Consider the following 21,016-nt stretch of genomic DNA (forward strand, 5'->3'; position numbering starts at 1 on the left):
CGAACTGGGGAGGACGCAATCAAGGGGATGCCCACCTGGGATGGAAGCAGGAGGGCGCCTGGAAGTGAACTTGGGGGGACAGTGGAGAGGGTGGCCAATACGCCCAGCTGCGGTCTACAGCCATTCAGGAGTGGCTGAAGCGGAGTGAAGTTCTCAGAGCTGCGCTGGGTTTTGTTTTTGTTTTTGAAGTTACTCCACAGCAGGGGACGGACGCTGCAGGGCACTGGGTGACAGCCTGGGTCTGAGGTCAGGTCAAAGGGGCTGAATACTGGCAATTTCGCGTGGTCCACTAAGAAGATGCCTGCCTGGTACATGACAAACACTCAGATGTTAGCCAACAGAACCCTAGCCTCTGAGCATCTTCTAAATCAAAACTGCATTTACCAAGACTAAAGGCAAGGCTCTAAAACCTTTTTGGTATAAATACTTGTACATCTGCCCCCAATAGTTAGCCTTTTAGCCGTACTTTTGAAACTTTCTACCAGATTAAATGTGATTTTGAAGATAATGAGCTTGTTCATTCGTTCATTCGTTCGTTCATTCATTCATTCATGCATGCATGCATGCATGCATTCATTCATTCATCTGTCTCCATGTCAATAACTTCTACTCTACTCCAAGCCCCACCCCTTCGTCTGGACTGTCCGAATAATCAAAGGGGTCCTGCTGCACCCACTCCGATTCTCACATTGCTCCCACTCCTCAGTGCCATAGGACTGATATCTTCTCTGATTTTGACCAATTTCATTGAGGCACAGTTTACATAAAATCAAATATATCCATTTTTAGGGGCTGGAGAGACGGCCTTACCAGCGCCCACAACTGTAGTGGTTTGATTTTTTTTTCTTTTTTTCTAGACGGAATCTCATTAGATAGCTCTGGCTGTCCTGGAACTCACAGAGATCCACCTACCCGTTCTGTCTCTCTAGTGCTGGGATTAAAGGCGTAGGTCACTATGCCTGGGTCTACAATGGTTTCAATGAGAATGGTCCCCATTAAGCTCGTATGTTTGAATAGTTGGTTCTCAGTTGGTGGAACTGCTTGGGAAGAATTCAGAGGTGTGGCTTGTTGGAGGAGGTGTGTCACTTTGGGAGAACTTGGAGGTTTCAAAAGAGTCAAGACATCCCCAGTCGACCCTGCTTCCTGTTTATGGATTGGGATGTGATCTCTCAGCGGCTGCCCCAGCACCAGGCCTGCCTGTCTTCTGCTATTCACCCCGTCCTCGGGATGGTGACGGACCCCTATCCCTCGGGAACTATAAGCCCCAAATAAACGCTTCTATAAGTTGCCTTTGCTCATAATTTTTTTTTTTTATCACAACCACAAAAAGTAATTAATCCAGCTATCATCTGGAAGTTCAGTTTTAGGGAATCTGACACCCACTTCGGGCTCTAGGGGGCACTAGGCATTCACGTGGTGCACAGACATACATGCAGGCCAACAGATACAATGTAAAATAATATATATCCATTTTAACTGTGCAGCTCAGTGAGTCTTAAGAACGATAGATTCGTGTGGGCCAGTGGGGCGGCTCAGCTGGTAAGGGCACCTGCTGTCAACCACCTGAGTTCCGTCCCTGGAATCCAGACAGTGGAACTCCAGAGAGAATCAACTCCCACAAGGTGTCCTCTGACATCTACCCATGCTCTGTGCAACATCCATGGATGTTGCACCCACACCCACACTAAAGAGATATATTTAAAAATGTATGCGTTCATGTGACCAGCTAAGACTAGCACCTTCCTGTGACTCTGATTTCTTTCTCTGTGCTATATGAAGATAAAAAAAAATGCCTGAGAATTTTGTGGGGAGAGGGGAGCAAAAAATTTATGAGTAACCCTGCATTGTCCGCAGGCAGTGCGTCCTTACCATTCTCCTCATGATCTGATGAGTCTTTCATTGTCTCTGGGCTACATTTGTAGTTGTCAATAGTAAAGCAAAATGACTCTTGTCTATTGGAATGTCTTGTCTCGCAGAAGTTCAGTCGATGTATGTTAAGAAACCAGTTATGCCTTCATTTGCACCTTTATTTCAAATACTGCTCATCTGTAAATTTCTGTTCTTCCGGATCTTTTTTTTTTTTCCAACAGGGTTTCTCTGTGTAGCTTTGGAGCCTGTCCTAGGAACTCACTCTGTAGCCCAGGCTGGCCTCGAACTCACAGAGATCCATCTGGCTCTGCCTCCTGAGTGCTGGGATTAAAGGTGTGCACCACCACCACCCGCAGTTCTTCTGTATCTTATTTCCTTGTTAATGAGTTACTTTAAAAAAAAAAATTATTTATTATGTAGAGTGTTCTGCTTGAATATATTCCTGCAGGCCAGTAGAGGGCACCAGATCTCATTACAGACGGTTGTGAGCCACCATGTGGTTGCTGGGAATTGAACTCAAGACCTCTGGAAGAGCAGCCCATGACTCTTTTACATTTATTTTTATTTCTATAAGGAAATCATAATTTTTATGTTTTTGTTGTTTTGAAGACAATCTTTTAACAATCTCTTTGTATAGTCACCAACACGAAATCTTGGCTCCTGCCAACAGCTGATGCTACTGTCTTCCCATTTGCCTTTTTCTATCACGTAGCAATAAAACTGTATGATGTCTTCTCCAGGGTAGGCTTCCTTCAGCATGTGTCTAAGACATACGTTTTCTAGATATCAGTGATTTGCTCCTTTACACTGCCTGGTAATACATATTACTGTCATTTGGGCACACTGTAACTTGTGTATCCACTTAACATGATGTTTTGTGAGTTGTTTTCAGTTTGAGGCTGTCATGAATAAAGCATCTATGAATGTTCAAGTTCTGTGTGGACATGTTTTATTTTTTTTCCCTTGGGTAAATAAACACTTAATTGGCTGCAAGAAAGAAAGTGGCCATCTTGCTTCTCAGATGGTACCCATCAGCAACCTAAGAGAGCCCTGGCTACTCCACATCTATGTCCATTGAATATTGTAATTCTTCTAACTCTAGCCATTCTGTGGTCATGGGAGTGTCTTATTGTTTTCATTTAAACTTGATAGTAACAATGAACATTTTTATGGGCTAAGTCTTTTTTTTTTGTTGTTGAAGTGCTGAGATTACAGGCATGGGCCACCACATCCCTTACCAGACTTTTTGGACAAGTGTTTGATCCAATATTTTGTTTTATTTACATTTTTAAAAAATTTAATGTTATAAGCTGGGCAGTGGTGGCACACGCCTTTAATCCCACCACTATGGAGGCAGAGGCAAGTGGAGCTCTGAGTTTGAGGCCAGCCTGGTCTACCAGGATAGCCAGGGATAGAGAAACCCTGTCTTGAAAGATCAAAACAAAACAAAAATAAAGAAACCCTAACTTTATGTGCATGGGTATTTTGCCTGCATATATACCTGTGCGCCACATGCATGCTTGCCTCCAATAGCCACTGGATCCCTTGGAGCTGGAGTCACAGTTATGAGCCACCATGAGGGTGCTGGGTATTGGACCTGGGTCCTCAGGAAGAATAGCTAATGCTCTTAACCATTCCAGCCCATTTTTAGCGAATTTGTTGATTTGATGTTTTAAAAGGAATTCTTTGCTTGTGTATATTTGTGTGGTGTGCACATTTGTATGTGAGGAGGTGGGCTGCTCTTCATTTTATTTACCCAGGCGGGGTCTCTCTCTCTGAACACGGAGCTCACCGGGTCATCTAGCTAGCACTGGGGGGTGCTGGGGATTTGAACTCTGGCACTCATACTTGAGTGGCAAGTGTTTTATCCACTGAACTACTTCCCTAGCCCTACCATTTTCATATTTAGATCTATCATCTATTGTAATTAGACTATTGTATATGAAGGTGTTTAGGTACTCCAGGGCCACTAGGTGAAGCAACTGTATTTTCTTCACATGAGATCTTTTGTTGAAGCTGGGCAGTGGTGGCGCACACCTTTAATCCCAGCACTAGGGAGGGAGGTAGATGAGTTCGAGGTCAGCCTGGTCTACAGAACAAGTTCCAGGGCTATACAGGGAAACCCTGTCTCAAAAGCAAAACAAAACAACAACAACAAAAAGAAATAAACTCAAGTCCCCACGTCACACAGGAGTCTGCTTCTAGACTCTGCTGAGTTCAGTGTTCTGCAGGCACCCTGAAGTCAAGAACACTACCTACAATGTTAACGACTTCAGGCAGTGTAAACCAGTTTCCAAAACTGTGGACTATTCTTAGGACCTTTGTATACATATATAAAAATTTTATCAACTTGTCAATGTCCACAAAAAAGCATGCCATCCTCTTCAACTCTACATTTTCCTAGCCAGCAAGATGGCTCGGTTGGTAAAGGCACTTTGCCTCCAAACCTGATACACAGAGTTCAGTCCTGGAACCCCACATGGTAGAGGAAGGGACTTCTACAAACTGCCCTCTGACCACACGTGAACTGGCATGTTCACACAGACACATGCCCCGCCTTGTCCCCGCCCCCGCCCAATGAACATCAAAGAACAAAACAAAAACGTTTGCACTGGTGTCCCCACAGGTGAAGCAGACGCCTCCTCTGACCTGCCAAGGTGCCAGCATGGCCGCCCTGGCCTCTCCAGCCTGGTGTCCCCACAGGTGAAGCAGACGCTTCCTCTGACCTGCCAAGGCACCAGCATGGCCGCCCTGGTCCTAGTGGTCCCCCGCCCCCCACCCACTCCCACCAATGATCTTCCTGCCTCTGCCTCCCGACTGAGGTCTTCTTACACTGAAGCCTGTCAGATTTTCCACCTCCTCAGACAAGTTGCCTGTCCCCCTTTCTATTATCCCTTTGGGTTTTCTGCTCAAGCCCTTAGCAGTCTGTAGAAGGGTGTGTTCACACACCTGTCCACATCTGCCTTTTCACGGCTGTTGCTGGCAATGCCCAGTCCACTTGCTGGCACCGAGGTCAATGCCTGATATCTATTGGCTGAATGAATAAAGGCCAAGTGTCTATTTCTGAATATTTTATTAGGGCAAAACAGTATTTGTGGGATGATTCATATCAAGTAGGTCCCCTTCGAATTCTTAACATGCACTCTGAAAATTGACGCCCTCCACAGCCTACTATGGATAGCTTCACAGTCATCCGATATAAAATGAAATTTTAAAAAATCATCATCTGGCAAGAAGGCAGCGGGCTACAGAAGAGTGGCGTTGGTGAGACATGACTCGATGAAAAAGGTCCCCACATTCCCAGGTGTAGATAAGGACATGGCAACAATGGGAAGGGGTAGATCACAGTACGCCTTGCAGATTCCAGTTTACAGTAACCTGGTCAGTGGGAAAACGTGGGTCAACAGGACCACCCTAAACCAGCTCCCCCATGGACACCTGCTCTCCTCTTCCCCTCCATCCCTTATTGTTAGCTGCCTTTGTACAGAGAGGGATCAAGACTGTGGCACGCAGGCTAGACTATAGTAAAGGCTTCCATGCCCTGCGAAGAGACTCAACAGGGAGGAAGCTCTCAATCCCAACTACTGGCTAAACCCATCCTGAGGTACAATGTTAAGGGGGAAGGTAAGTCACTACTCCACCCCACTTGGTGGTACAGCCTCCACTCAGTTGGAAGAACCCGCGCCAAACAGTCAGGAACTGCACGAGAGACCTGGGAACCGTGCTGGACTCTGGACTCTTGAGTTGACGGGAGTTCCCTTGCACATGGGGAGAACTCAGACGGTAAGTAAACAGACACTTAGCATCCCACCCGGGTGCAGACACCTTTCATTCCACCTCCCACACCGCTCCCAAAACAGAGCTTTAGGGATTGCTTCATTAAAAACAGTGACTGCGGGGTAAGGGCCTCGGCATTCTTCAGGGTCAGTTTATTACAATCCATTATACCAGAAACAGTAACAATTTAAGGCCATACCGTAGTAAACAGAATCTTACCCACCGCTCCCCTACCCCTAAGCTACTCCGAAGGGTGAACTGTGAATGGAAAACCTTCAGACTCAGCATCAATGAAAATGGTCATTTTCATGAAGGGCTTAAGTTGGCTCCTTGTTTCCCTCCTAGAAACACTTCACTCTACAGCAAAAAGCTGCTTGGAAAACGGAAGTCACCGGAAACTACAAAAGGAACAACAGCATTTTGCAGGCAGGACAAGGGAAGGAAGGGATCACTGGCAGGCCCTAGCACTTCTCTGGCTCCGAGTCGGCTATCAGGCTGGACACGGCAGCTGGCTAGGAGCCCGAGCACACAATTCATGTGGCTAAGGCAGAGGGGAGGAAGGACATGCTTTTCTCCACATGGAAGGTATTTTGATTGACCGGCTTAAAGGATTAAGATGCCTGCTGGGCACTGAGCTTACAGGTAACAGCCCGTCCATAGGTTCTGGAACTGGGGTGGGGGTGGGGCCATAGATTCTTTGATAAAAAGACAAGCAGAATCCTGATTTTCATAAACCTCTCTGTTCATAGCCCCAGGCTAAGGTGATTTCACCTGTGAGAAACACTCCACAGCTCCTGGTCATTACAGGCACAGGGCAGTCAGAAAAAAAGCACAATTCTCCCTCTTTTTCTAAAGCCACATTGGAAACAAAGCAACAGGAACAACTAGGTATTTCTCACCTACAACAGCGTCCTGGTACTCAGTCATAGCAATCCACTATTCTTTTTTTAAGAGTCTTACCCTGTAGCCCAGGCTAATCCAGAGAATTCTAGGAGGTCCTCTTGCTTCTGTCCCCCAAGTACTGGGATTACAGGTGTGTACCATACCTGACCCACAGCAATCATTCACACAGGAGAACCAGTTGTTTTTCTTTTCTATGGGGTTTTGTCAAACATACTACAGACAATTAGGCAGACTCCTCAATTTGGGAAAAGGGAGGTGGTAGCAATCATTTCCCTCTTGTCCAAAGAGTTGGAAAATCTAAGTGAGCTGTTCATCTCGCTTTTTGCAAAGTACATTACACACCAGGTAACCTGACCACACCCTGCCAGTCACGGAGACTCAGATATGGATGCCCTCAATTAAAAAAGGAAGAGAGAGTGCCCTGACAATCACTGAAGTACATGGCTATGCATGCAAGGAGCAGGCTGTCTACAGCACAGCCCCCAACTCTGCACCAGCACATGTCAAGTCTTCTCTGGGGCTAGAATCCCAACCACCAAGCAGCAGAAGCTACAGAGAGGGTGAGTGAAAGACCAGAGGCGATCACTACGAGGATGTTCCACCCTGCAGCCTACCAACCTACGGGAGGGAGGGTGTGGACAGGACAACTCAAGGAAGAAGGCTGACTTTGAAGACTGCCTGGACCAGAAGAGTTGAAGAGCATGGATGAAGAACTGAAGAGGGCTGGATCCTTAAACAAGGACACACAGAGAGGAGATGCTCACTGCCCCTGCTCCTTGGGCCATGTCTTAGGCATGATTCTGACTGCCTGTGAAGTGGATCTTACAAACATGAAATGAACAAGGACAAAAAAGCATGACGCAAAGTGCTAGGATCGATCAGTCACGCCTTGCAGACCCATCGGCACTCAGCTCTGGTGGTGATGGCTGACTTATATATGTTTGAATCTCTTTAAGGTCCAGACTTCTACGCATTCTCAAATGCTCGACTATTATGGCCTTGTATCAGTCCAAAATTTGGATAATGACCTATGACATGACTGGACCCAAGATTTCTATTACAGAGTTACAAATAACCAGTCACATATAATGTGCATACACTGTCCTCTTCAAAATAAACTTGTAACTTAATTACATTTAGCTTGAAGTAAACTTTGTACCAACCAAGTGATACACATAAAAATTTAAATGCCCGTCAAGAGCACTTTGATTTGAAGTGACTTTACGTAAGCTGAAAGTTTGCTACTTCTGCAAGGCCTCGATCTACATCATTAAACAGTAACTATACTTGGCATTCCAGTGGGATTCTATGGGGGAGAGTGAGCAAGGTGTTCTGAGCTTCACAAGACTTAGTTATGGAATCTTTTTTATAAATGTAGCTCTTGTCTCTTTCTGTGGTTCTTCCACTTACCATTTCTTTCTTTCTTTTTTCTCTTTTGAGACAGGTTTCACTATCAGCCCTTGCTGTCCTTAAGCTCACTGAGATCTACCTGCCTCTGCCTCCTGAGTGCTAGGATTAAAGGCGTAGGCTACCACACCTAGGTTATGCATCCATTTCTATTCTCTTTTTGGGGTGTGGGGGTGAGATTTGAGACAGGGATTTTTTTTTGTCTAACAGCTTTGGTTGTCCTGGAAATCACTCTGTAGACCAGGCTGGCCTCGAACTCAGAGATCTGCCTGCCTCCACATCCCAAATGCTGGGATTTAAGGTGTGCTACCACTGCTTAGCTTCTTTTCTATTCTTTAAAAGAGCCACATACAGCCTCAGATCATCTCAGGGGATGAAAGCTCACAGAGGTCACAGAGGTCAAGAGATGGCAGCGATCTAGGGCATGAAAAGAGAGCTTCACAAACAACACTGCTTCTGTCTTCTCTTCCAGGCTCTGCAGCTGACAATTAGGTCCCTAGGAGAATTCAGTGGGGGCATCTTTACCAGTAAACAGGATAATTTTAAAGAATGACATACAGAAACACTTTTATACAGTTCTTTTCATTCTGTTCTCAACCGTTCCCTATAACACTTGATCACTACTAAAAGACAAATTCACCTTCAGTAACAATAAAGTCAAAAGTTCTCTGTAACTAAGCTTTGGTCAAAAGAAAAAAAGTAGCTTTAAACGGTGCTCTTCAGATGTGTTCTTTGGTCAAGCCGCACAAAGCTCTGGATGAAGTCCCTGACCTGGGGGTGACAGGAAAACAGAGGCTATTCCAGTTTAGGGAAGAGGTATTTGATCAGAAATTCCTCAAGGAAACCAAGTGTCCAATGGAAGCACAAGAGAAGGCAGCCCCAGATGCTGGTTAAAGTGGTCTTAGGACATTAGGAGTAGAAGAACTGGCATTTGGAGGAGCACTGCTCAAGTGGTCAGCATCCACAGGGAGAACCTAGACCACTAACCATCGGGAAGTGGAACGCGGGCAGAGGACTGACCAACACTTCCCTTTACCAGGTCAGATCCTAATCTGGACCCAGAACCAGCCAGAGGCTGTCCTAACTTTGGAGGTGGGAAGCATTAGAGTTCGATCTGGTGATAAATCCAAACTCTGGACACATCTTCAGTCTGTGACCATATGAAGAAATACCTGATAATAAATTATTTGGTGATCAGAACAACAACAAAAAACAGAGTAAGAGCAGTCCAGCGAGGTCCTTGGCCAGGGGGAGTCACATAACAAACCTCTTGGCATTGTTAACATTTAAGACTCAAGACAGAATGCTTTGGTTGATTAACTTGACTGGTTAAATAAGGGTTACAATGGGGGCAACCTCTGAGACCTGGACGGGAAGTCAGCAGAAGGCACTTGCTCCCTAGGGAGAGGGCCAGTTAGTCTCGAGGCTGGAGAGCCAGGGCCAGGGTAAGTCTTGATGGATCCAAGCCTATGAGGTGGCTGGAATGGGGAGTGGGGAATGCCTGTGTGGTAAGCCACAGGCAAGGGTTAGCTTGATTTCACAAATAGAATAGTTATAAAATAAAACATTTTTAATGGACAAAGTAATCATATATATATATATATATATAAAGGTGAGACTTAGCAAACAAAGGAAGAATGTGAAGCAGTTTGTTTGTTTTTACTATTTACAAAATGCCATTTGGAGTGGAGGTGGCCACCTTCAGTAGCTTCAGAACTGTCTTTCACATGAGGTGGTCACTGAAGTGTGGTTCCTGGAACTGGCTCAGAAAGGCCACACGCTGTCCTGGGAGGGAGTTTCTCCCTCTAGGGAGCACCAAAAAGGCTCAGTCTTCTGTCTCCTCATAGGTCGTCTCATCAAAGGGCCTGTCCAACAGAGGCACCAGCCGACGGCGTGAGTACTTGAGCTGCAGCAGGTCCCCAACTTCATCTATCTCCTTTAAAGCCTAAAACACACAAGACAGGGGTCAGGCAGGACAAGCAGGATGCAAGCATGCCCGACACTTTCCTGGGCTGACAACAGTGGCAAGGTTATCTTATTCAGGAAAGACTATCTACTGCTGAGGAAAGAATAGCATCTGAGCAAGAGCTCAGGCCTGGCCATCAAAACGGGCCGTGAGTACCCAAGCCTAGAGGCTACGATTCTTCAAGTGTAATGTACTCAGCAGGAAGGGGAACAGGCCTCCTGTCAGGAGTATATCTATAATTCTGTAGGAGGATGCACACCTTGCGTCAGTGAGCACCTCAGCAGGCAAAGGTGCCCTCCACAAAGCCTCACAACTCGAGATCAATCCCCAGGACCCACACAGTGGGAAGAACCAACTCTTGCAACTTGCCCTTTGACCTCCATATGCAAGTCATGGCATGTTTGAACTGAGCCCACACCCATACTCAAAAGCACAATAAATAAAAATTGTAAAAATTTTTTAAAAAGAAAATGTGTATTTTAGAACTATTAACTAGCATAAAGGTGAGTTTGCCTGTTCTTTATTCCAAAATGTGAAAAGTAGAAAGAGCTGAACTTCACTGTGCTATCAGAACAAAGTACTTCTGAGGCCAGGCTTAATGGAAGACTCCACTCTGAACTTCAGACGGGAGAGTCCATTAGTCATTTATGTCCTTGATTCTGATAGAGGATTTGTACATTTGAAACAAAAGTGTACGTGACTCAGAACACCAAGGAAAGGATATTTACGAACTGTAACTTCAGGAGCACCTAGTATTTCTTTTCATCGTGTAAAAAGGAAAAGTGCTTAGAAACAGGCAGTGAGCTGAAACAGACTCACAGTGCCTAAGGGGATAAAGATAAGGAAGAGTTCTGTTCCCATATCCAGTATTTCACGCAAGGTTTTGGACTTTTTTGTTGTTTGATGTGGAATCTCAACAAACTTCCCAAGCTGATCTGGAACTCCTGAGCTTAAGTGATCCTCCTGCCTCTGACTTCTGGGCACCCAGACAACAGGCATATGCCATCATTCACAGCCCAGACAAGTTTTATCTACATAAAAAACAAATCTGTAATAGAAACTGCTGGCCTTAAGTGAGGTTATTTGGTTAGATTAGGAGCAAAGAACCATACCATTTCTTAACAAACCATTGCAGCGGTCTCTGGCTCAAGGCATAAGATGAGCTCCTAAGAGGAAAATGGGTTCATCACAGGCTGAGTGAAGAACACTAGCAGAGCTGCCCTCCCACAGCTGACGCCATTATTCTTCCCTTATGTGGAAAATAACCATTGAAATATATGACCCACATGCTACAAACCCCAACTTTTTACTGGACACAGTTCAGTGCTTCTAGTATAATCCCATCAGGGCACAACTATCATCACCTCACTAATTGTAGAGGGTTTTCTTCTTTTCTTTTTGGCTTTTCGAGACAGGTTTTTTTCTCTGTGTAGCCCTGGCTGTCTTGAAACTGTCTTTGTAGACCAGGCTGGCCTCTGTCTCCCAGTGACCTCCCACACTCAGTCTGTTTATCGCTCTGCACGCCTGCTTTTCTCTAAGCGCTCACAACCACCACTGTATTTTCTGACACTGTGGAGTCGCCCAGCTCTGGGCTCTCCTTGTGAGTGGACTCCTAAGTCCTGGCTGTGTCTAGCACAGCTCGCAGGCCTGTCCACGCTGCAGAGTTGCAGCTTCACGGGCACCCATTCTGGCATCTGCTGGCTTTAGAAACTATCCTTTGCTTACTGCCTGCCCGGCTGGCCTGTTAACAACCAGCTGACCAGGTGCTTAGGCGAATTCCTCAGCTCTCATTCCAAGTCTCTGGTCTAACTGTGATCCCTGGGCTGGTACTTGCCTACCGCTTTAGTTACTGTAGGGTGTAATTAGATTTGAATTGACAAATATGAGTATTCCACTTTCATTTTTAACAACATGTCAGTTCTTTGGGGGAAACCTACTAGTTCCATATAAACGTGAGGATCAGCTTTTCCATTTCTGCAAAAGGTACAACTTGAATCCTGATTGAATTTGTACTGAATCTGTAGATGACTATACTCTCATTCTTACAATATTCTTTTTGTTTTTTTGAGATGGCATCTCACTATGTTGCCCACACTAGCCTCAAACTCCTGAGATTAAAGGATCCTCCTGCCTCAGCCTAAGCAGCATAAGTAACTGAGACTACAGAAATGCACAACTTTGCCCAGCTTGTTAAGCATAAATCTAACAATTTTACAAGGTAAAATCTTCCTTATCTAAACTTATACTTAGGTATCTACTGACCCCTGATGGTGAGACTAATAAAAAAGGCCCTGTGCACACTCATGCTGGCCCTGAACTTGTGACCCTTCTGCTCAGCCTCAAGTGCTAGGACTTAAGGTCTGCACCACGTCTGGCCTGAGAGTCCCTTTTCATTTGTTTAGTGCTGACACTCTCAAGTTTTCTCTGATCTCCATATACGCTCAAGCAGACACACACCACCACCACATACCAAATAAATGTTAATTTTTAATAATGTGACAGGACCCAGTACTGAATAAAAATTAGTTTGTATCACATAGAAATACTGTTCATTTTTAGTGTTTAATTCTATAAAACATCACAAGATAAAATGACTTCAACAAGCCTAATGTTCAAAAATAAAATAGAAAGCTTTAGCTAGGTGTAATGGCTCATTCCTATAATCCCTATCCTTGAAGATACAGAGGAAAACAGGCTCATAGCCAGGCATGACCACATGTAAGACACTGACTGTCTCAGAAACAAAAAAAGCAGAAGCAGGAAAAGTTCTGTGAGTTCAAGGCCAGCCTGGTCTACAGAGCGAGTTCTAGGACAGTCAAGCTGTTATACAGAGAAACCCCATTCTGAAAAACCAAAAAGAAAAAATCAAAACAAACAAAAACCCAAAACAACAACAACAAAAAACAACAAACAAATGCCAATCAGATTATTATAATACTTCTAAAAAGAATGATTTACAAAATTCCTTAGGGCTAGGAGACTGTAGCCTGGTATAATGGCCCTGTTTAGGAGATAGAAACAGACAGGTTTCTGTGAGTTGGAGACCAGCTTGTCTCAAACACAGAAAGAAAATAAAAAGCACACTATCACTCACCCACCCCCAATCCACAGTGAAACCATTACCAGCATAAAGAACTTGCTGGGCAGGGGAGAGGGTTATCTTAGGATGCCAAAGGAACATCAGCAAGGTTCCTCGAGTGGAGCTGTGATCAACGCACAGCATGACCACAGGAGAAAAGAAGGCTTCAGAAGGGAAACTGTGTACGTGTGTCACGTGTGTCAGCAAACTCGACAGCTGGAGTCCTGCTTTAGGTCCCATCACCAGGGAGACGACAGTACAAGTGGATGCTGACTGACTGAGTGAGGCAGCTCACACGTACAATCCCAGCAGCCAGGAGGCTCTCCAGTGTGAGCACACAGTGAGTTCTAGACCAACCTGAGCTACTTAGCAAGACCCTGTCACAAACCAAAAGGGAGGAAGCCAGACTGTTCTCCAGAACTCTAGAACTGGATTTGGTGGATGATTTGAAAGATTCTCCAATTGCTTTGAAATAGCCATTCAAAATAGCACTGCCTGTCACTGTCTCATCAGTTTAAGATGCTAGGTACTCGGGGCTGCAGAAATGGCTCAGCGGTTAGGAGCACTGTGTCCTCCTCTAGAGGACCTGGGGGGTGGGGGTGGGGGTTCAATTCCCAGCACCCACATGGCAACTAACAACTGTCTGTAACTCCAGTTCCAGGAGATCTATGGCACCAATTATGCATGTGGTACACACATATGTATAATACCATCTCTTTTAGTATGTGCCATATTGACTCTAAGGTACTTACTGTATCAAGTATTTCTTTGGTATGAGCTGCTGACAGGCAAAATCTGGCTCTGGACTCAATGATTGGGGTAGCAGGAAATCCCACCACAACTACACCAATGTTCCGCTTCAGCATCTCCCGCCCGAAGGCACTATAAAAGGAAAACAGGAAATGAAACCAAAAAATGTCATGGGGCATGGTAGCACATGTCCTGGATCTGAGTTCGAGGCCAGCCTTGTCTATAGAACTAGTTCTAGGACAGCCTAGGCAACACAGAGAAATCCTGTCCCCAAAACCAAAACAACAACAAAAGAAACCAAGAAGTGTAAATAGCAGCCAGTACAAGGTCTTGTTGGCCTGATTCCTCCCCCTGGCCCCCATTACCCTCTCCAAACAGGGTTTCTCTGTATAACAGTCCTGGCTGTCCTGGACTCACTCTGTAGACCAGGCTGGCCTCGAACTCACAGAGATCTGCCTGCCTCTGCCTCCCGAGTGCTGGGATTGAAGGCGTGCGCCGCCAGCGCCTGGCTGCTGGCCTGGTTACTGGTGGTACAGGCATGAACACTTAGAGCTGACGGGTCGGTCTAAATTCTGTGTTTCACTCCTCGGAGGGCCACTCCTTCACAAAGGTGGACGCACCTGGATCAACTCTGACAAAAGTTTGCTTCAGGTGACAGCCTGTCCCTGAAATGTAGTAACACTGGTTAAGATTTCAAAATCCATCAGTGTTGAAAAACTCAGTTCTCAAAACAGTAAATTTTGAGACTGTGAGGACAAACTTCACAATTCTTATACAACAACAAATCCACCACAGCTGTCTTGTGCCCTTACTCCACATCTGAATCCTAACTACATAATGAACTCTAACTTGGTTTGGTTGTTTACCAAATTATGCTTTGTGTTTTATCTTCCCTTAATTTGCTCACAGTATCTGGGAATAAGAGACTGCCCAGGGCACGTGTGGGAGGTAGAGGCAGGCCAACACAGTGAGGAGGCTTCATCTACACAGTGAGATCATTCAAAAAGCAAGCAAGGAAAAAAAAAATCCTGCCCATGTAGCAACACACAGGAAGGCCAACTTCTTCCCCTCCAGCCCCAACATTTCCTTCCGTCTAATGACAGGCCAGCTGTGACCTTCCACAAAACGTACCCGATTTTGGCTGGCATGTAGAGCATCAAAGGCACCACTGGGGAATCTTCATTGCCATAGATGATGAACCCCATTTCCTTCAGGCGTCTCCTGAAGTACTTGGTGTTCTCAGCCAACTGCTGTATACATTCTTTGCCTAGAAAAAAAAACCAAAATAATACTAAGGAATAGAAGAAAAAGATAACCATTTTCCCAGCCTTCTTTTTATCTAACCAGGTCTTTTGGTTTTGGTTTTGGTTTTTTGAGATAGGGTTTTTCTGTGTAACAGCCCTGGCTGTCCTGGAACTCTCTATGTAGACCAGGCTGGCTTCAAACTCACAGAGATCCACATGCCTTTGCCTCCCAAGTGCTGGGATTAAAGGCATGAACCACCACAGCCTGGCTTTATACGTGTTTTCAAACAACTTTTACTGTGTAGTCCAGTATGTCCTTGAACTCTTGGAATTCTTGCCTCAGCTTCCCAAGTGCTGAGATTACAGGCATATGCTACCACACTCTTTTCTTCTAACATAAAATAGTTTTGCACATTAACCTGTATGGAATATAAACATGAATATGCCTTGCTCATGGGGCTGGAGAGATGGCTCAGCAGGTACAATTAGGTACAATGGCTGTTCTTCCAGAGGACTTGAGTTCAATTCTCAGCACCCACACGGCAGCTTATCACTGTTTGTAACTCCAGTTTCAGGGGACCCAACACTCTCACACAGACACATGCAGGCAAAACACCAATGCACATAGAATAAAAACATAAATATGCCTTGCTCTGCATCCTGTTACTTGTCATTCTAGCTGTTGCTAACAGATTTCATTTTATTTTGGTACAGGGGCTAAAACCGAGGCTCTCACAAATGCTAAGCAAGCACTCTACCACCAAGTCTGCCACAGCCCCTACCTGACAGCAGCTTTTTGTTTACAGAGTCCGAGGTCAGCCTGGTCTATTCCCAGGCAGCCTGGTCTATAGAATGAGTTCTAGGACAGCCGGTGTTACACAGCAAAACCCTGTCTCAAAACACACACACACACACACACACACACACACACACACACACACACACACACACACACCATGTTTCTCTAACTTCTAATTGAATAAATATTTAGCGAAGTGTTGACGTTACACTAGTTGACCTATGATCAGATGGCCAAACAAGTCAATAAATTCAAAAGATTAACCTGTACAGTGCCAAGACTACTGTATGTTCTTCTCAGTCAAAAGTGCATCATGATGAGTAAGAAAAGGTTGGAAGCCAGGCACGGTGTCGCACACCTTTAATCTCAGCACTCTAGGAGGCAGAGGCAGGTGGATGTCTGTGAATTAGTTCAAGGCTAGCCTGGTCTACAGAGCAAAACCCTGTCTTGAAAAGGAAAGAGAAAGAAAAAGGGTGGTGTACTTTTCTCACGTTAGAAATTCAGTGAATTAGTATTTTTAAAAAGTTTAAGATGACACAGTTCATAAATTTATCAACCATTAAGATACACAGATAATTCACATGTCCTTAGAGTTAGAACACTGCCATACTCACCATTCATGGGAAACTATAGCTAAGATGGACACACATAGCTCCAAATTAATACATACATACATACATATATATATATACACCCATATATACATATACTCATATATATGGGTATTACATATACATACATACATACATACATACATACATACATATAATGATTTCAAGTCGATCAGAGAAAAGTACGAACCTTAGATTGGACTCATCACCCTGAACATCAAGGAACACTAGCTAAGTTATGCATGTGCCTTACAAAGAACAAGAGCTAATATTAAGCAAGATATATATATATATTCTGAGAACTGAGAATTACACACCCTAATTTCTCTCAATATAAACACCTCAATATGGGGCTTGAGAGATGGCTCACAGTTAAGAGCAATGATTGCTCTTCCAGAGGACCCGTGTTCAATTCCCAGCACCCACATGTGGCTTATAATTGTAACTCCAGGATCCAACATCTTCACATAGACATACATACAGGCAAAACACCAATAAAATAAAAGAAATAAATTAAAAAACCTCAATATATAAGAATGCCTATTCTACTTTTAAAAACTTCTATTGATTGGCTGGGTTTTTTTTCCCCTATAAGACAAGCTCTCATGTTTTCTTAAAAGTTTTTATTGCTGGGCTGGAGAGATGGCTCAGTGGTTGAGAGCACAGACTGCTCTTCCAGAGATCCTGAGTTCAATTCCCAGCAACCACATGGTGGCTCACAACCACTTGTAAGGAGATCTGGTGCCCTCTTCTGGCCTGCAGGAACACATGTATACTGTATACATAATGAATACATACATACATACATACATACATACATAAAATCTTAAAAACAAAAAAAAGGATACAATTAAAAAAAGTTTTTATTGCTATGAAGATATACTATGACCAAGGTTACTCTGATAAAAGAAAGTTGTTTTTCTTTTTTCTTTTATTTTTTGAGACAGGGTCTCTGTTGCAGAATAATCTTGCCATACACTGTGAAGATATGTTGCTCTTATACACTGTGAAGATATGTGAAGATATATTGGTTTAATAAAGAGTTAAACAGCCAATAGCTAGAGTTTAGGCGGGACTTGAAAGGGAGAGATGTAGGATGTAGAATGCAGAAGGCAGGCGAGTCACCAGGAGACAGAGGGCAAAACAAGATGAACATGCTGTACTGAAGAAAGGTATCAAGGTAGAATATAGACAAGAAATATGGGTTAGCCAGGCGGCGGTGGTGCACGCCTTTAATCCCAGCACTTGGGGAGGCAGAGGCAGGCAGATCTCTGTGAATTCAAGGCTAGCCTAGCCTGGTCTACAGAGCAAGATCCAGGACAGCCACCAAAACTACACAGAGAAACCCCATCTCGAAAAAACAGAAACAAAAACAAAAACAAAAAAAGAAATATGGATTAATTTACGTTGTAAGAGCTAGTAAGTAACAAGCCTAAGCAATTGTCCAAGCATTTATACTTAATAAGTCTTTATGTATGTGGTTATTTGGGAGCTAGCTGGCGGGACAGAAAATTACACCTATAGGTCTTTCTACATAGCTCTGGCTGTCCTGGAATTTACTATGTAGACCAGGCTGGCCTCATACTCAGAGAGATTTGTCTGCCTCTGCTTCCCAAGTAATGAAAATAAAGATCAGTCTGAATTCACGGCCAGACTGATCTTCACAGAGAAACACCATGTCTCAGAAAAGAAAAAGAAAAAACAAAAACACAAAACAGCAAGGAGGAATGGGGTTAAGAATGGTAATTACATGACATTTACTCATGGATAGCACACTTAAAGCCTGTGCATTTTACCTCATGAATGTCACTGCTGTAATAAAATGAATAACACCCAAATACTTGGTCTGTCACCTGGAGCTGGAATTGAAGCTAATACTCTGATCTCTCTATTCATAATCTTAATCATAGCCAACTCTTATTTAGTAATCATTCTTTCATCAATTGCAAACAAACAAAACACACCTCAACAAAACAGAGGCCTGAGTGTCCGGGTGGACTTGGCATTCTTAGCCTTTGTTGCTTAAGGCAGAACCTGCAGGCGGGAACAACTCAAGTTTTTGGTACTGGGGGTTCCAAGAATTTGTAAGACAGGGGAAGTGTTGTGGAAACAGCACTTGAGACTCAAAGCCCTTGTCCTGAGACAGGAAGTGAAAACATAAAGGGACCAGCCCTTCCTTTCTTTCCCTTTTCTCTTTCTAAACAATTCTATGAGTGATACACAGATCAGATGATACCGTCTATAAAAGTATTTATTTTCTGTCTGTCCGTCTACTTGCATTCCCGTGACAGCTTCCCTGAGTAGTTTTTACTACTACGTGTTTCTTCTGCAAATTCTGCCCGAGAGAAGCTGAAGGAAGGCTAGCATAAAGAACTAGTGACTTATACAAACGCCTGACTGCCTTTAGGAGACTGATGGGACAGTCTGGCTGAAAAGATGTGGGTGCAGTAGAACACAAAATGTTCAGCAAAGACAGTTCAATGACACCTCTCTACACTACTAAGGCATGGAAAAGGCTTTTGTGTTCAATGAAAAGGTCAGCTGGGTATTTAACAGCTTAAAACAAAACTCTGGATGAACATAAAATCTAAGAATAACAAAAGTTCTCCTGAAATAGTTTTTGTAGAAGAAAATGCTCTCAAGGATGACTGGACTCTGAAATCTAAATATCAAATATGGTAATACGGGCAATATAATAATTTCTCAGGAATACCAGAATTTGACTATTTAACTGCTGTTTTAAAGTGGTAAAGCTGAGCAGGGAAACCCAGGCAGAGAGTCCTGAACTTATTAAATAAAGGGCAGGTAAACAGGACATTCTTTCCATGTGCAAGTGTATGCTCTAACAGCGAGAATCGCTAAGATTCCTGACTTCATTTCCTCAGGAAATCAGTTTCCAAAAATATCTTTTCAAAGGAAGGTAACAAGGCCAGGCAATCGAACATTCAGATACCAAAAGTAACAAATATCCAGTCTCTGAGATTTTCCTAGCACTTAGAGAAAACCAACTGAACTTTGACTCCCACTCCTTGTTAACTCTTTTACACATAGACATTTGCATTTATAAAAGGCACAGTAAAACAGTGAATATGTTCTACTTCAGACTAGTTACTCCATATCATGAAATGTGTCAAATTAAATAACATCAACTACAGACAAAGTGCTCAAGCCAAGAATGGTGGTGAAGCCTGTAATGCCAACATTCAGGAGACTGAGGGACAAGGCCAGTGAGTTCCAAGCCAGCCTAGGCTACCTCTATTGAGAATTCAACTTTAAGGTCATCAACTAAGAGTTAAGAATCTGACCACGAACACTCAGAACATAGAGAAGATGCTGTGTGGCAGGGAAGCAAAACATTTGCAAACCATCCTGAAGCTAGTGATATGGCTCAGCACATAAATGTGCTTGCCACCAGGCCTGATGACCTGAGTTCTATGACAGAACCCACATAGTAGAAGAGAACTTACTCTCAAAAGTGAGCCTCTAACCTCCACATGGGTACCATGGCACACGTGAATGCACATAACAATAATGTTATTAAACAACAACCATATGTTCCAGTACTCACCGTGTGCCAGAAACCGTTCTAGACCCCTAATAAAACAGAACACAGCAGCCAGCACAGGCTTACCTCCACAACGAGGCTAAAGACCTCCCTGAAGCTGAATTGGAAAAAAAGACCCAAATCAGTCAAGTGCTGCTGCTGTGAAACACCAGAGTCCAGGAGCAAAGACTTGTCATCTCCAAGAGCTGCTGTGAGATAAGGTTGAGGCCAGCAGGTACCAGGACACCAGAGCCTCCTAGGCTTTCTGCACACGCACCCCCATGGAAACACACAACAGTTAACAAGAACAGCAGCAGCAAGAGGGTGGAAAACAATGGAGACAGCAGACAAGACTTGTGGCCTCCTCACACACAAGTACACAGCCGCATGTCCACGTGTACACGCATAGTCTCCCTTTACACACACAAGTACACACAATAAATAAACCCGAAGTCAGCATGTCATGGTATCTCATGACTATAATCCTAGCACTTGGGAGACAGAGGCAGGAGGGTTGGCATGAGTTTAAGACTAGCCTGGGCTACAAAGACATTTTTGTTGGGAGAATTTCTTACCCTAATTCAGAAGTTGGACACTGGGATCATTCACTATTTTGATGTGCACACTGTTACAGTTTGTGCTGTCTATACATGCTTTCTATCACACACCTTGTGTTTGTATTAGCCAGGATTCTAGGGGCTAGCTTGTACACTGAGTGTTACATGGGATGCACAAGGCTCTGGGTTCAATACAGCAACGCAGAAAATGAACTAGAATTTGTAATTTTTTAATTAATGACAGTCAAAGACTAACAGAGTAATAAAACCCTTGTTGGTGTGGAATTTGTGTTCATCTGTGCAAACATGAAGGTGGTTTCTTATGTTCTGACTTAAGCTCTGATTTTGACATGTTCTTTATATGTTCACATTCATGTAGCAATAGTACTTGAAACTACATATAAGGATAAGCTATCATAGCCATGGGGCTTTAAACTTGTCATTTTGCTGAAAGAAGTTTTTAGTATTGTTCCTGCACTGTGTGTGCATAGGACCTCTGGCATTATCCCG

The 21,016-nt window shown here is 43.9% G+C and overlaps 1 protein-coding gene across 1 annotated transcript in view; it reads right to left on the reverse strand.

Annotated features, from left to right (window-relative positions):
* Positions 1-9,505: 9,505 nt before the first annotated feature.
* Positions 9,506-21,016, reverse strand: part of Sptlc2 (serine palmitoyltransferase long chain base subunit 2) — an 80,395-nt gene continuing 68,884 nt past the window's right edge. Inside the window, exons 10-12 of the mRNA XM_028876029.2 lie at positions 14,883-15,018; positions 13,754-13,883; positions 9,506-9,901 (exon numbers count right to left, since the gene is read on the reverse strand). Of these exons, the coding sequence (XP_028731862.1) occupies positions 9,782-9,901; positions 13,754-13,883; positions 14,883-15,018 (386 nt within the window). The 3' untranslated portion in view covers positions 9,506-9,781. The remainder of the gene's footprint in view (positions 9,902-13,753; positions 13,884-14,882; positions 15,019-21,016) is intronic.

This window comes from Peromyscus leucopus, chromosome 14, assembly GCF_004664715.2.
Source record: "Peromyscus leucopus breed LL Stock chromosome 14, UCI_PerLeu_2.1, whole genome shotgun sequence".
NCBI lineage: Eukaryota > Metazoa > Chordata > Mammalia > Rodentia > Cricetidae > Peromyscus > Peromyscus leucopus.